The sequence below is a fragment of the Propithecus coquereli genome, unplaced genomic scaffold (assembly GCF_000956105.1).
Source record: "Propithecus coquereli isolate 6110/MARCELLA unplaced genomic scaffold, Pcoq_1.0 Scaffold28, whole genome shotgun sequence".
Lineage (NCBI taxonomy): Eukaryota > Metazoa > Chordata > Mammalia > Primates > Indriidae > Propithecus > Propithecus coquereli.
In genome coordinates this window covers 13,351,719-13,368,650 of record NW_012148396.1, presented here as the reverse complement: position 1 = coordinate 13,368,650, position 16,932 = coordinate 13,351,719, and the positions used below count along the sequence as shown (strand labels likewise).

The 16,932-nt window shown below is 40.1% G+C and overlaps 1 protein-coding gene across 1 annotated transcript in view; it reads left to right on the top strand.

Annotated features, from left to right (window-relative positions):
- The window catches only part of NIPA1 (non imprinted in Prader-Willi/Angelman syndrome 1), a 30,020-nt gene extending 23,191 nt beyond the window's left edge, over positions 1-6,829 (top strand). The window contains exons 4-5 of the mRNA XM_012648106.1: positions 2,028-2,188; positions 6,012-6,829. Of these exons, the coding sequence (XP_012503560.1) occupies positions 2,028-2,188; positions 6,012-6,523 (673 nt within the window). The 3' untranslated portion in view covers positions 6,524-6,829. The remainder of the gene's footprint in view (positions 1-2,027; positions 2,189-6,011) is intronic.
- Positions 6,830-16,932: the final 10,103 nt, after the last annotated feature.

Here is a 16,932-nt window from a genome sequence, read left to right as displayed (position 1 = left end):
AAATAATATTAAGATGGTAGTAATCCCAAATTCATCTACAGATTCAATGCAGTTTCTATCAAAATCCCAACTGAATACTTTATAGAAATTGACAAGCTGATTCTAAAATTCATAGGCTGTACAAGGGACTTGAAATAAGAAAACAATCTTGAAAAATAAGAACAAAGTTGGAACAAACACAATTCCCTATTTCAAGACTTACTACAAAACTACAGTAATCAAAATGTTGAGGTACTGGGATAAGGATAGACATGTAAATCAATAGACTAGAATAGAAATTCCAGAAATAAACCCTTACATTTACAGTCAATTGATTTTTGCCAGAGGTGCCAAGACAAGTCAGCAGGGAAAGAATAGCCTTTTCAACAAATGATGTTGAGCCAACTAGATATTCACATGCAAATGGAAGTTGTACTCGTGCCTCATGCTGTATACAAAAATCAACTCAAAACAAATCGAAGACTTAAATGTAAGAGCTAAAACTATAAAAATCTTAGAAGAAAACATAGGTATAAATCTTTATGACCTTGGATTAGGCAATAGTTTCTTAGGTACGACACCTAAAGCACAAAAGCACAGTAACAAAAGAAAAGTAGATAAATTGGATATCATCAAAATTAAAAACCTTTGTGCTTCAAAGATGCCATCAAAAAACTGAAAAGAAAACTCACAGAATGAGAGAAAATTTTCAAATTATTAAGAACTCTTACAACTCATCAATAAAAAGACAAACAACCCAATTAAAAGGTAGGCACTATACTCTGGTATTTTACCATGGCATAAGAGATGATGTGGCCTCTAGTCCAGGCTCTCTGCTTTCGTGCATGGTGACCCCTCTCCACCTTGTCACAGTCCACCAACCCCAGGCCCACCTTTTGCTCTGGGAGCCTCCCATCTCTCTGGTGTCCACTTTTCTGGACAGATAGGCAGTGGAGTGCCTCAATTTAATGTCCAGCTATGTATTCTAGATCTTTTGTTGGTACTTTCCGTGATGTTGCTTATTTCCCCAGCTACACTGCTGGGGGCTCCTTGAGGACAAGGCCATCTAGGTGCAGGAATACAAATTGGCATAAAGGAAGAGATGCGAGTTTTGGCCTTATGGGTGTGTCATGACCATGGTTTTCTCTCTTGTTAGCTCTGTGGTCTTAGGCTCAGTGTGGATCCTTTCTGAGGCTCAGTTTCGTTATTTGTAAGGTGAGGATTGAAGGAAATTATCCAGTACTTACCTTGTTCTGGTGTGCCCTCCTCCTGGTGTTCATGGTCCCTGCATGTCTTCAGTGTAGACACCAGCAAAGTGAGAACGACCGGGCCCGTGACTCACCGAATTGGGCTCTGGTTTCCCAATTCAGATTGTGTACTGATATTATACAGGGAGTAAGAGAAGCCTATTATAAGCCTGAAGATGATAGATGTTTCATGAAGAATACATTTTTTTTGCATTGAAAAAGTAATGTGACCTCACCTTAAAAATTTTTAATATTACAGAAAAATAATCATCCAGACTTTTCCTACCATACTGCAATTACTATTAGCATTTCTATTTTTTCTTCCGTTTGTACATTTTCTCACTTAATTTATTTTAACTTAAATGTTTTTATCATGCATTACTTATAATTATTTTTGACAATTTTTGTACTCTATTTTCCCATTTAGCATAGTTTTTTTGATAGTTTGCTTTTATAAATAAGGAAGCAGTATTTTTATTTTGGGTCAATTAAAACTTTTTCTACTCTGGTGTATTTTCTCTCTACTGAAATAATAATAATAATAATATAGTGTTATGAGTTAAGAGTGTCATCAACTATGTAGTGTAGTGATCATGCATGGAATTGGCATGAAAATCCTGCTTGCGTTGAAATAACAAGTTCAATAAATTCCTAATCTTTTCTGTTCTTAAAAACTAAATTAAAAATAAAATAATGGCTATTAAGAAGATGTGATTTTTCTAGACAAAGTATTTGCAGTTAGTAGAAAGAGGTCAGATCATTAGATTTAAATTCTAATGATTGTGCTTGTTTTAATTGAAGGTCCATTTTAGCTTCTTACCTTCTGAAGGAAAAGCTCAACATCTTGGGCAAGCTGGGGTGTCTGCTAAGCTGCGCAGGTTCCGTCGTGCTGATTATCCACTCCCCGAAGTCTGAAAGCGTGACGACCCAGGCGGAGCTGGAGGAGAAACTGACCAATCCAGGCAAGTGCTTTCTAGCAGGGCCAGGAGAGAGCTTGCCTGGAGTCCTGACCTTTGCATCTGGGTCTTGAGTCTGACACTTGCTGGTGGCGCGGTGAAGCCATGTGCACCCAGATGTGGCACCGCAGGTCTGCGTTCTGCATAGCCCTCCCCCCCAGCCCTGCTTCCCTCCCCCCCAGCCCTGCCTCCCTCCCCATGAATTCCTTCCTGCTGCCCTTGCTGAGCTCGCGCCTCTGCCCAGTGCCACTGGGCGCTTCCCTCTTTCCTACGTGAAGCTGAGAGCAGGGCCCCAGTGTCTCTTATCCTTAGATTCCCCACAGAGCCCTGTATGTATATTTTTTTGACATAATTTCTTTTTCTTTTTCCTTTTTTTACAAATGCAATAAAAAAAAATACTACTTAATTACATCACTCTTAAAGTATAGATTTTACTTCAAGTAGACCACCCTGTGTTGCTCACCAACAATTCTAGGCAGGTGCTGGCACAACAGTATCTGTACGGCTACAAAAGGTAGCCTCTTTTGCAGTGATGGACACAGCAACAGAAACATCTGTAAAACTTGAAAAAGGGATTCATAGCAAAATTAGCCAAGACTGTATCTCCCTGTAGTGTTTTATCCCTAAACACTTAGCACTGTGATACTCATTTTCTCCCATAAAAGCCAAAGTATTTCCAATACTGTGAGAAATAAGAGTACAAAGTCATGGGGAAAAAAGGATCAGAGAAGTAGATATGAGTGTCCTGAAGGATTTACTTTATGTAATTTCCAGAAGGACATATCCAAGGGCTACTTACTTTTTGATAAATATGTATGATACCAACATATTGAGGTCCTAACTTATTTGTATCAAAAAAAGTTGCGAATTTGAACATCACCATAAAAATTAGGTATGCTACGAACATACAATGATGGCAAAAAGATTTCTCTTTTTAACATGAAAAACTGTTTTTTTTAACGTGGCATATAAAATGGTATTATTCTGGCTACTTAATTTATTAGATGTTTTTCTTATTTTTTTTCTATAGGTAAAAATACCAGAATGAATTTTTGTCAAATAACTACCTTAGAAGAAATTTAAAATCAGTACTTGTTTATATTTCTGAAATGCCTGATATATGATCTCTGATATTCAAAGAGGGGAAGAAAAGGGAATGTTGTGGAAAAGTTCTCTAAAGACATGTGTTCTTTAGATATCACCCCCAGAGAGCAAAAATTAGTCCTTGAGGGTAAAAAAAATCTAATACTCTTTTTTTTTTTTAAGACACAGCATCTCACTCTGTGGCCTAGGCTGAAGTGCAGTGATGTGGTCATAGCTCACTATAGCTTCCTGAGCAGCTGGGACTGCAGGCGCATGACACCACACCTAGCCAATTTTTCTTATTTTTATTGTAGAGACGGGGTCTCACTATGTTGCCCAGCCTGGTCTTGAACTCCTGGCCTCAAGTGATCCTCCTGTCCTGGCTTCCCAGAGTGCTGGGATTATAGGAATGAGCCACTGTGCCCAACCCCTTATATTCTTTTAATGTATAAAGCACAGGTATAGATACAGTATATAAACAGATACCCATATATCAGTGGTATTAAAATTTCATGGAGTGCCAGGCGTGGTGGCTCACACCTGTAATCCTTGCACTCTGGGAGGCTGAGGCAGGAGGATCGCTCGAGGCCAGGAGTTCAAGACCAGCCTGAGCAACATAATGAGACTTCATCACTACAAAAATATAGAAAAATTAGCTGGGTGTGGTGATTTATCCCTGTAGTCCCAGCTACTCAGGAGGCTGAGATAGGAGGATCGCTTGAGCCCAGGAGTTTGAGGCTGCAGTGAACTATGATGACACCACTGCACTCTAGCCTGGGCAGCAGAACGAGACCCTGTTTCCAAAAAAAAAACGTCATGGGGACGAGTAGAAGGAAGTATAAAATGGTTCCTTAGGGGAATGATAATAAAAAAAGGGTTGAAAGACACTGATGTAAGGTAAGAACCACAAAACACAGGGGCATCTGGCTGCCTGCTCTAAAGATAAATAAGAATTTAAGGTTGATCATGTGAAAATAGAGAAGTTTTCCTGGATGTGGGTTAGTCTCTCCAAGCTGCCTAGTTCTCAAACACAGGTGCTGAGGCATATCAGAGCTCTCCTCTGGCTGCTGTACCCACTCCTGTCTCCTCTTTGCCCACAAGGCCACTGCCCACCTTTTTTTCCTGTCCCTCGGCACTGCCGCCTTGGGGTGAGAGCTCTTGTTGCTCACCTGCTCCCTCCCACCCCCACCCCAGCCATCTTGACACCGGGACCCTTCTGAAACATAGTCAGATATGTCCCTTCCTGGCTTCAAAGCCTCCTGCATCTCCCTACCCATGAGAGAGGGCCCAAACTGCTCCACATTGAGGCTCTGCTGCTCTTCCTGATACTAAGCCTGCACAGTTGCATTCCGGCTGCTTCTGTTTTTCTGCCGAAGCCCCAAACATACCCGTCTGGCAGTATTTTGTGCTCACCCATGTGGATCTCTCTGTCCTCCGTGCCCTTCCCCAGTTTGTAGGTCAGGCTCCCAGGCAGCTATCACCTGCCCTTCTTCCAGAACCTCCCCAAGAGCAGGGCTCCATAGTTGCTTTTTCTCACTTCTGGAGGGTGGGGTCCCCCCTGTCTGCTTGCTGATTTGCATGTCCACACTTAATCATTTGTGTGTCTACACTTATTTATGTGTCCACACTTGCTTGTTTATGTGTCCACACTTAATGGTTTGTGTGTCCACTCTTGCTTTTGCTGGTTTGCATGGCCAGGCAAGTTCTCAGCAGTGCCCCCAGGTCCATTTTTGATCTAGGAATGGAATTCATGGAGAATACAACCTCCATGTACATAATTTAAGAGCAGTCAGTATAATGCGCTGTTACGTAAAGGAGAAATAGCAGGATGGTACTTCATAATAAAACTCGGATTTCAATATGTAAATGCTCAGGTACAACTACAGGAGAAGACATATTGAAGCCGGCAGATCCCACACCCTACGTGGAGCCGCTGAGAATCTGGCAGCTGCATATAGACTGACATGGGGGTGTTATATTACTTCTAACTCAGACACCCGGGGGGTCTTGCCATCAACAGTATGGTCCTCTGAGATGGAGAATAACTCTTAATGAAGTTCCTGATCAAAGAAAGAACAGTCCTCCCTACATTGACATAAAAGTTGCATTTCTGAAAAATTCAGTGGATATCGAATCCATGCAAAAATTACTTTGTTTTATATATAAAATAGGTTCTAGGCTCTGATTATTATAAACATATTTTTCACTTAGTAGTCCAAGGAGACATTAAGACGCTGTGAGGAGAGTGGGGTAATTTGTGATGGCGTGGGGCTATCTGCACATACTCTGCCCATGGTCTGTAGCCTCCAGTCACTGCCAGAGCCACAAATACTCCCACAGCTTAAGATTCCCCCACTGCACCCCTGCTCCTGGGCTCCCAGCACTGTGCCCTGCGATGGGTGTTCAGTGAAGGTTTGTTGATTTGATTCTAAAGTAAGAAAACCCATCTTGTGAATGGCTTTTTTCCCTTTACCTCAGAGTATCTACAGTTGACTTGTATTGTTATAAAAATGGTACTAGTAGAGAGAGGGCCATGCAAACACTCAGGAGCAGTGAGTGTTGTGATGGTGAAAACAGTGGTGGGAATTATTTTTGTGATGAAAGTAGATCTGGTAAATTCAAACCAGAACCCTAGGGTTCCCACCTGCCCCACCCTGTAGGTGGGGCGTGGTGCTGCCTTGGCTCTGTCCCCAGGCCTGCAGGCCAGCGGGCGACTGCAGGTCAGCGTGTGCCATCTGTTTTCCAGTGTTCGTGGGCTACCTGTGCATTGTCCTGCTCATGCTTCTGCTGCTTATCTTCTGGATAGCGCCGGCCCATGGGCCCACCAACATCATGGTCTACATCAGTATCTGCTCCTTGCTGGGCAGTTTCACCGTGCCTTCCACCAAGGGCATCGGGCTGGCGGCCCAAGACATCTTGCACAACAACCCGTCCAGTCAGAGAGCCCTGTGCCTGTGCCTGGTGCTCCTGGCTGTGCTTGGCTGCAGCATCATCGTCCAGTTCAGGTACATCAACAAGGCCCTGGAGTGCTTCGATTCCTCGGTGTTTGGGGCTATCTATTATGTCGTGTTCACCACGCTGGTCCTGCTGGCCTCAGCCATCCTCTTCCGGGAGTGGAGCAATGTGGGCCTGGTGGACTTCTTGGGGATGGCCTGTGGATTCACAACTGTCTCCGTGGGGATTGTCCTTATACAGGTGTTCAAAGAGTTCAATTTCAACCTTGGGGAGATGAACAAATCTAACATGAAAACAGACTAGGATGCAACAGGAGGTTGGGTGGCTCGAGGAATGGGCATTGGAGGTGGTTTCTGATCCTGCCTGGAAGTGAAGTAGAAGAGACCCTCGATCACTAATGTTAGAGTTGCCTGTATACTAACAAGTGGGCCAGTGGACACGGGGGAGCGTGGCTTGGCACCAGAGCGGGGGCCCAGCCCTCTGCAGCCCAAAGTCCCCCAAAGTTGCCTGGGTGCCATCTCTCTCTGATGAGACGAATCTCATTTTCATTTCCATTAATCTGGACGCTTTCATGAATATTCTTTTAAAACATTTTCACATTATTTAAACAGAAAAAGATGGGCTCTTTCTGGTTAGTCTTTGCAGGAAAGCAGATATTCTTACTTAGAAGATTACTTTGGAAATGAAGAAATTGTCTTGAAATCTGGCTCTGCACAACAGTGAATGTGTCTGTAGTTGTGTTAGTTTGCATCAAGCATGTATAACATTCAAGTAAGTCGTCTAAATAAGAAGTATATACATTGAATTGTTTTTAATCCTCTAACAAGTTGACTTTCCTACCCTCCCACTCCAAGACATTTTAATAGCAAATAGAGAGAGAAGAGTTGATGCAGTATACCATTGGCAGGATGACTTTTCAATAGCTCAAATCAATTTCAGTGCCTTTATCACTTAAATTGGTCACTTAATTTGACTATTACTGTGCGTATGTTCTCTTAGATTAGAATAATGCAACTTCCTTGATTATATTTTAATATTTCAATATTCAAATTATAAATGCATAAAGCAGTTACAAGTAATAGTACAGTTATGCGTCACTTAACAACAGGGGTACATGCTGAGAAATGTGTCATTAGGTGATTTTGTCCTTGTACGAACATCATAGTGTACTTAACACAAACCTGGATTTTGTAGCCTACTACACATCTAGGCCATATGCCATAGCCTATTGTTCCTAGGCTACAAACCTGTACAGCATGTTACTGTACTGAATACTGTAGGCAATTATAACACATCAGTAAGCATTTGTGTATCTTAGCTTATCTAAACATAGAAAAAGTACAGTAAAAATATGCTAGTATAGTCTTACGGGACTACCCTCATATATGTGGTTTGTCCTTGACCCTAATGTCGTTATGTGGCGCATGACTGTATATTCATTGGAAAATAGTCAAGACTAAAGACACATTAGAGCAAACTGTCCCGTTTAGCATGTAGTTTTTGTCCATTTAAAGATAACTGATTTAAGTAGCATGAGATATTTTATTTATGTTCAATCTGTGTAACTGGGATCCAGTATCAAATATGTCCACATTTCTCTTTCAGCAAGTATTTGTTGCCATTCAGAAGGAATAAATTATTAACTTGATAATAAGACTGTTAGATGAGAGAGTAGCTGTTCCATAGCACATATATTGAATGACCTGTAATACAGGAACAAGTTAAAGGACGCGCTCAAGCTTAGGCTAGTTTCTACAAACTGGAATACTTACTTCTCAAAACAATTACCAACAAAAATGAAAACAGTTAATTTAGCCATATCCTTGTGTTTTGAAATGGCAGAGTGTCCTAGAGTTTCTTACCCAACCTCTTATTGTATGTCCTAAATGCAAGATATCCGTTAATTATGCCAATATTTGGCTCAAAGAGATTATTCTTCTGTCCGTAGTAACCTTCCATGTGTATTAAATTGGGGCAAAGCATAAAGTGATGCAAATATTTCATCATGGTATTATGTACTTTATGCGCAATGTTTTATCTAAATAGGGAACAGCACCAAGGTGAAAGATGGGATGGGGTAAAGTAGGTTAGGTGAAGTAGAACATGAAATTTAAAAATACCCAATTAACGTTACTCACTAAGAAAAAACTATGTTTTTCCAGGCAAAAAAGAATATTTCTAAGGTAAAGTTTCAAAGAATAGTTCCTTAAAGTATTGAACAAAGAGGCTAAATAAAATGAGACTAGTTTAACATAGAGTGAAAAATGCCTTTTTAAATTAAAAGTACATGTGATGATCATGGGTTGTCAGCGATTTGTAAACTAAAAGCAGCAACAAAATTATTCAAACATTGAAAAGATCTTATATTAACTGATAGTTAATGCTAAAAAAGCCCATTACTCTTTTATCAGCTCTTGAAGGTTTGTTTTTTATCATCAGTATTTTTAGGAATGCAGGCCTTAATTTATTGAACTGAACTTCCTGAAAATATACTATAGCAGTATCAAATACTTTTAAGCATAAATACAGTTTCCTAGGTAAGGAGTTTGAGATATTCAAAGAATACAAGTGAGTATACAAGTATAATAAGAAAGTACACGTATCATATGGAAATTATGTTTATTTTGCTACAACTTACATGTGAAGCTTACTTTAAATGCATCCATTGGTGTACCTTATTATATTTTAATCCACAATTATACCATTGATACTCAGAGGTGGTAGATGATCTTTCTTATGATTTTTTTAGTGTAAAACAAAATCTCAGAGTATTAATAGCTCATCTCTTCTTGAAGGTGACTGGTCCTGGGACAGTTAGAATCTCCCAGGTTTATTCTTGTTCAGCAGATACTTCTGTAGGTTACGTAGCTTTTCTTCCAGTGGAACAAAGTTCATATCATCCATTGTTTTTCAAGTGTGTGACACTAGCCTCAAAGCAAATGAAATGGCCAGTGGTCTAATGATCTAATTTTCAAGTTCAACATAGAGCATTTAACTTCTGATTTAATAGCATTTATTTTACAAATTCATATTTTCATAATTCATTTGGAAATGCAAAGGGAAAAAAGCCCCTGAATGAGAGCTTTGGGCGGAGGGGTCTAGAATGGGGATGGGTCTCTCGCTGGTCTTTCCAAACGTAAATGCACGTGAAACATTTTCATTATTACACTATTCTTTGAGGGAAAAAACACTACTGTATACTTGTTTTCAAGTCTTCTCTAAAATCAAAGGTTTTGGATCACAATTTGCAGATATACTCTTGATAGATACTTAAATAGACCATTTCTTTCCTCTCCTCCTTTTGGACAATGCCTTGTTTTCTCATCTGAATCTTTGCATTTGGAAAGATTGCTTCCTGTTGATGAAGTGTAGGGCCAATTAAGGATTCTAACCCAAACCCAGCACCAAGGGACCACCCAAGAACGTTTTTTGCTGGTCTGCAAGACCACTCCATCTTTGGTGAGAAGGTTCTGGAAAGGGGAGGTCAGGCTGCTCTCTGACACACATGGAGTGAGGCACTGCCCTTGTGGGGAATTTCTGGAGGAATCTTGTTTTATAGTTAACCTTCGTCATCACTCAGACTCTCATTCCGATCTTTTCATATTATTAGAATGTTAGTGAAGTAAGTATACTTCATTGCTCTTTGTTCAGCAATAAGAAAAATTCTTTCGATTCCTCCTTTTCAAGCCTATTTGTTAAAAGCCAAGTTGTATTTCCAGAAGTTCATCCCAGCAGTAATGTGTTGGTCTTTGTTCTTTGGGTTTCACATCTGTTTTCTGATAGAAGAGAGCACTGCTCAAATGTAGTCACCTCTCATCTTCCTTCTTCTTGAACAGCTTGGTTTTTCGTCAGTACTGTGCTTGACTTCTAAAGGCCAGTTCCTAGACTTCTGTCAAGCCCTGGAGATGCAGCATCTCCCAGATGCAGACAGACGCTCAGTCCATGGAAACAGGTGTTAAGCACAGGCCACTGGCTTACAGCATAATTTTTGCTGAGAGATGATACCTCTTTCCAAGCTGCTCAACTAATCTATTAAATAGAAGATTAGAATCTAGAGAATGCTGTGATGGTTCACAGAGCCATGCCTATTGCTCTTCTCTGATGCCACTTGATCCTGACTTAGGATTCCTGTGACCAAGCAGGAAACTAGAAGGACAAGAACATTCTGGTTTGAGGTCTGTTCACGACTGTATGGATTGACTTCCATGTTTGAAGGAGTTGTCTTTCTTGGCGCGTCTGACACCCAGGGGTTTGTTCACCCATCAAGCAGGATTGGATGGAATCTTCGTGTTCTGCCTTCTCAGGGACCAAAAATGTATCATTAACTCCTTAGCATTGACCTTCCTCCTATGCATGTTCATTTTTTGTATGTTTTACTCATATTCATAGCTAGATTCTGTTAACTTTAGTTGGAAAGAAAAGACCAGTTTGCACACCAGTCACACCACAAGACAGTTTATCATATAAAATACCTCAATTTTTTTGTATTCCTCACTTCCACCTCACAGTTGTACTGGTGATTAATTTTAAGAGTCTGTCCTTTAGCTTACAGGTGATTTTTCACATCTGGCCAGATTCTTATACCTCCATTGCATACTTGAAAAGATTAAGAATTACAGGAACAGGAATAAGAATTTGGCCCAGTACCACTACTCATTTATTTTCATACACATTTCTCACATGCAACAAAAGAATTATATTTTAAGAAAATGTAACTTTGTTACGTCAAAAAATATTGTCTAGTAAAAAGTTGTTATTCAGTAAAACAAGGATCATGTAAATAAACATCTGTTTCATATATACCCAAAGCAATTAAAAAGCAGAGTCAAGGCCCAGAGCATGAGCCAGGGAGACGGATTTATTTCTTCTTTTCTCTATTTTTCCTTGAATTGTGCAAATACAGGTGAGTTACTTAACCTTTTCGTGCCTCAGTTTTTCTACCTCTAGAGGGGTGGGATGGTTCTCTGAATTGATTATGCTGGCACTTTTAGCAGTTCCAGTGGCCTCCAGTGAGCGCAGCATGTTCAGGGTGCTCTGGGAGTAACATGGTGGGAACGTGGCTGGCACGAGCTGGCCGTGGAGTCTGCTCAGGACTGCGCTACAGAACACGCAGCTTCAAACACTGAGAGAGCAGAGGAGGTGCTGGGAGTAAAGTTTGCATGATTCCATGAAGCTTTAATTTTCCTTTTTTGTTTTAAAAGGAAAGGTTTTATATATCCTATTGTAAAATAATGGAAATTAAACAGGGACTTTATAAAGCTGCACTGAAAGATCACATTCTGATGGTGTGATGAGCTCTGCTGGCATTCTGCCTAGGTCTGTGTTCTGCAGATTTAATGGCCTGTGAAGCACATGGATTCTGTGGCATTGAATTTGTAATGTCTGATGCTGAACTTCATGCTTACAAGCAGCTCAACCCTGATGATGAACTATCTATCTCACACCAGGCACATGTTAGGAGCTCCCAAACCACTAGTGCCAAAGGGTCATGTTGAAAAGTTCAGAATATTTCCTCTATTTGTCAGAATATAATAATTGGCCCCCCACCCTGTCAGTGTCTTTGCACTTTACAAAAATTTAAGGGTTTTGTTTTTCAGTAGCATTCCTGAGTGTTTTTGCCTTTCTAAAGGATAACTATTAGTTTCTTATAAAATGGGGACTATAATCATGAAAGAGAGGAAGAAAACTAGATTAAAAACGTCAAACATTGGTTGCATAAAAATTTTTCATGTAAATGTATCAGGGGAGCTTCCAGTTAGCATACATACATTTGTCAATGACTAAGACTTGCTTATATTTTGCTTTGTAGAAGTAGTCATGGCATGTTGTAATTGCCTTATGTTAATAAAAAGGCTATTTATTAAGTTTTCCAGTAATATTTATTAATATGTATGTGTTTTAAAATAAAATAACTTATTTCTAGCTGAATACTTGTTGATATTTTTTTTCCTTTACTTGAAATGCTTATGTAGTCTCAGGTTCCAGATCATCCCAATTCCTCAATTTTTTCCTATTTTCTTTGTAGAAATGAATAGCCTAGGTCTCCATGATAGTGTAGAAATTTCTACCTATCCATCTGCCTTGAGGCCAAATCCTTGATGTGTGAAGCAATTCACTATCCTATGACTATCTCCTGATTCAATGAAATGATGGTATTAAAGAACACCAGCTTGGCCAGGTGTGGTGGCTCATGCCTATAATTCTAGCACTCTGGGTGGTCGAGGCAGGAGGATCACTTGAGCTCAGGAGTTTGAGACCAGCCTGAGCAAGAGCAACACCCTGTCTCTACTAAAAAAAAAAATAGAAAAATTAGCTGGGCACAGTAGGAAGTACCTATAGTCCCAGCTACTTGGGAGCCTGAAGCAGGAGGATGGCTTCAGCCCAGGAGTTTAAGGTTGCAGTGAGTTATGATGACACCACTGCACTCTAGCCAGGGTGACAAGAGTGAGACCCTGTCTCAAAAAATAAAGATAAAAACCCACCTTTGTTTTGATGTTAATACCTTTTTACATGTTTTGAGTTGTACAACATATTAGTATGTCATTTTACATTTTAAGCCCATAGAAAATTAGAAAATCATAATATATCTTAATATTTTAAGCATTATCATAAATCTTATCATTAATTTTCTTTAGTGTCCTATAAATTATTTTATTAGATGAGAAAAATATTTTGAGTAAAATAATTTTTTTCTTAGGGTCCATCCAAAAGGATTTAATTTATTCACATTTTGATCAAAGTATACTTACATAGAAATCAAGAACAAACATTTAATGAAACCACCAAATGTTCGTTTGGATAACCCTTTCCAGACAGATTTTTGGGGCTATGAAATGCATAAATGCCAAATTCTGCAGTCATTCAACAAAAACTTGCCCTGGTTGGTTACTACCATGGAGCTAGCGCTTGCTGGTGGCCAAGCATGGCAGCTGTTGAATGCAAGTGCTGCGCCTGGTTCTGAGGAACACACAGAATCATGGTCCCTGTCCTCCAAGGACCTTGTGATAGAGTTTCTCTGTTGCTTTGTGACACTCCTGTTTGATGACCTTTAGATGTGACATTGTTGGCATATTTGTTGTAATGCTAGCCACACTTGTACACCATTATTTTGAACCTCACGTGGTAGTTTCCAAAGGGTTTTTAGTTGGAGAGGTGAGGCACAGTCAAGAAAATATTTAGGTACCTATCTGTAATAGTGTTTTAGAGAAGAGAGGGATTAATTCCAGCATTGGTCATTAGAAAGAGTTGGGAATGGAACTGGACTGTGGTGAGCAAGGTAGGTGTGATGCCAAGGAAATGACAAAAACAGTGAGTCCGTAGAGTAACTGAAACGATAGGCCAGAGGATGGAGGAAAGGTCAACCTATTAATAGGTTGCCCATCTATAAAACTGCATCTTTTATATTTTTGGTGAAGACATTTGGGGGATCTCAGTACCTTCTCCTTCCTTTAATTTGGCATACTTGTTCACTACATCAGTTTTCTACTGCTGCTCTAATGAGTTACAACCCACACTGTGGTGTATGAAGACAGATTTATTATTTTACAGTTCTGGAGATCAGAAGTCCAACACAGGTTTTACTGGGCTAAAATCAAGGATGACATTCTCATGGAGGCTCTAGGGAAGAGTTCATTCCCTGCCTTTGCAGATTCTAGAGGCTGCCCTCACGCCTGTATTCTCGGCTCCTTCCTCCATCTTCAAAGCCAGCAATGTCACATCACTCTGACCATTCTTGTCATCATAGCTCATTCTCTGACTCTGACATGCCTCTCTCCCTCTCATAAGGACCTGTATCTTGGACCCCCACAACAATCCAGGATCATCTCCCCATGGCAAAATTCCCAATTTTTGCATAGTCCCTTTTGCCATGTAAGGTAACAGAGGCACAGCTTTTGAGGATTAAGATGTGCATACTTTGAGTTATTCCTATCTCTTTCAGAGAGTTTTTCCCCTGCCCCAACAACAAATGTTTTAGGAAATGCCCTGCTACATTTGGAGATCATCTATGGCCTTGAATAAAGTAAATAGTATTAACTGAAAAACATTTATCTAATACTAATGTTTTAAAATGCCAGAGAATGCCACTGTTCACCTTTGAGGGGCAAAAGGTAAATTTAACCAGTGATAGGGAGTTGAGCCAAAGAAAAAATGATCATCTGCTATGCAGTTCTTATGCTTTGGTAGTAACAAAGCCAAAACATATGAGAGTAATTGGGGAACTAATTATACTTAAGAAAACTATACGATTTCCTGATATATGATTTTTAAAAATACTGTTTAATAAGTCTTGCCTATGCTTGTATAACAATGACAAAGATTTCAACAGCTTTATTAGGTATAATTGACATCTGATAAACTGTACACATATACAATGTATAGTTTCATAAGTTTTGACATATGTCATATGACGAAAGTGTCATCATGAGCAAAATAGTGAACATACCCATCACCCCAGAGTTCCTTTTGGACCCACCTGTAATCCCTCCACTCTCCCTGCCCGCTCCAGTCCCAGGCAACCATTCATCTGCTTTCTGTCATTGTATATTAACTTCCATTTTTCTAGACTTTTATATAAATGTAATCATTTAGTATATACTCTGATTTTTTGGTATGGCTTCTTCCTCTTACATAATTATTTTGAGACTCAGCCATGTTATAGCATGTATCTGTAGTTCATTCCCTTTTATCACAGAGTACTGTTCTATTATATGGGTACGCCACAGTTTGTTTATGCATTCACTAGTTGATGGACATTTGGATTGTTTCCAGTTTCTTGACTATTAAAATAAAGTTGTTATGGAATGTTTATTTACAAGTCTTTTCATGGATATATGCTTTCATTTCCTTGGGTAAATACCTAGGCATAGAACTGCCAGGTCATATGGTTGGTGTATGTTTAACTTTTTAAGAAACCGTCAATCTGTTTTCCAAGGAAGTAGTATCATTTTACAGTTCCACCAGCAGTGTTTAAGAAGGAATTAGAGTTTTGAAACTTTAAAAAATACCTCATGATGACTGCTTGAACACTTATAGTATACAAGATGTACATCATGTGCTGGAGAAGTGATGCCCGGGCATTTAAGGAGCCTGTATTATATTAGCAAGTACATATAAACACTTATAAAGAGAACACACTGTACAATGTTACATTAAGTGTCAAGTGGGAGGTCCAGATAATGAATGTGTGAGGAATCTTTGGCCTAATGTGATGAGAGAAAGCTGATTAGATGAGGCAGGGCTCTCTCTGGGATGATTTAAATACTGGCAGAAAAAAGCTGCAAGCAAATTCATTTGTTAGGTTAAATTAACATATTGATGTCTAAGCACTCCTATCCATATGAACCAACCACTCTTTATTACTCATCTGCTTCCTAGAGGTATCTACTGGCATTTTTATCAGTTAGTTATTACTATATAACAATCCACCCCAAAATGAGTGGCTTAGACAACAACCATTTATTCTTCCTCATGTGTCTATTGGTCAATGGGGCAGTTTTGCTGACTTTGACCAACTTAGCTCAATCGCTGGTCTCAATCATGGGTCAGCCATGAGTTTAGCTGGGCGGCTTTGCCACTCACCTTACTCCACGTGGTCCCCTCCTCCAGCAAGCTGGTCCAGGCTTCTTACCATGATTTAGGCTGGGAACTGGTGCATTTTCTTGGCCAAAGCCAGTCCCAAGCCCAGTGCAGATTCAGGGGACAGAGTGGAGCTGCAAAGTCACTGCAAAATGCGCAGGCGAATGGATGGGTGGATAATCAGTCATTTTTCATCAATCCACCACATCATCAGAGACCAACTTGCCAACCATCTTTCAGTATTCAGTGTAATTCCCTACCTGACTATGCCATCTAGCTAGAAATTAGCTGAGACCAAAAAAGTAATAGGTCCTCTGAGCCAATTCTAAGATGCATGGTTGTCTGATTGCCAACCTCACAGCAGATTAAAAGCTTTCAAATTAGAAGCTGCATAGTGACCTATACCAATACCATAGTGGTCAGGGGCTGTGTATACAGTCTAGAACACAATAGTCCAATAGGATTAGAGTCTGAAAAGGGCAAATAGTATTTGGCGTTTTGTTTCAATAAACATATAATGCATTTTATAAAGATTCTCACCCCAAATGATTTAAGTTTCACATAATAATGTTTTTGTGTCTAGTCACACCTGGAAGAACATCCCCAAGGGACCCTTACACGTACCTGTAACCAAGGAATCATTGATTTATTGGCAGACCTCACTCTTGATCTAGCTAGTTGCTCTTCCCCGCTTCTTATGAATGAACCATGTCTTTGTCTTCTTTGGGGGAAACCAAGATGGTGGGTCCCACGGAATTTCTCCATTCCAGGAGGAGCCGAGGAAGGATAGCCTAACAGTGGGTTTCTTATGCATCTCCTAAAAAATAAATCTCCGCTTCAAGTGTTTCGAGAAGGGCTTTCACTAAACCACAAAGTCGCATCTATTCCGGAATTTGGTCAATTACTATCTGGGAAGAAAATGCCCAAAGGCAAAGAAGCCGCCCCAGCTTCTTCCGCCTGCCCCGAGCCCCGCCCCTTGCCCTTTAGTGCCCTAGGGCATCGCCTGGGTCAGCGCTCAAAATACAGCTTCAGGCTGAGCGCGGTGGCTCACGCCTGTAATCCTGGCACTCTAGGAGGCTGAGGCGGGCAGATTGTTTGAGCTCAGGAGTTCGAAACCAGCCTGAGCAAGAGCGAGA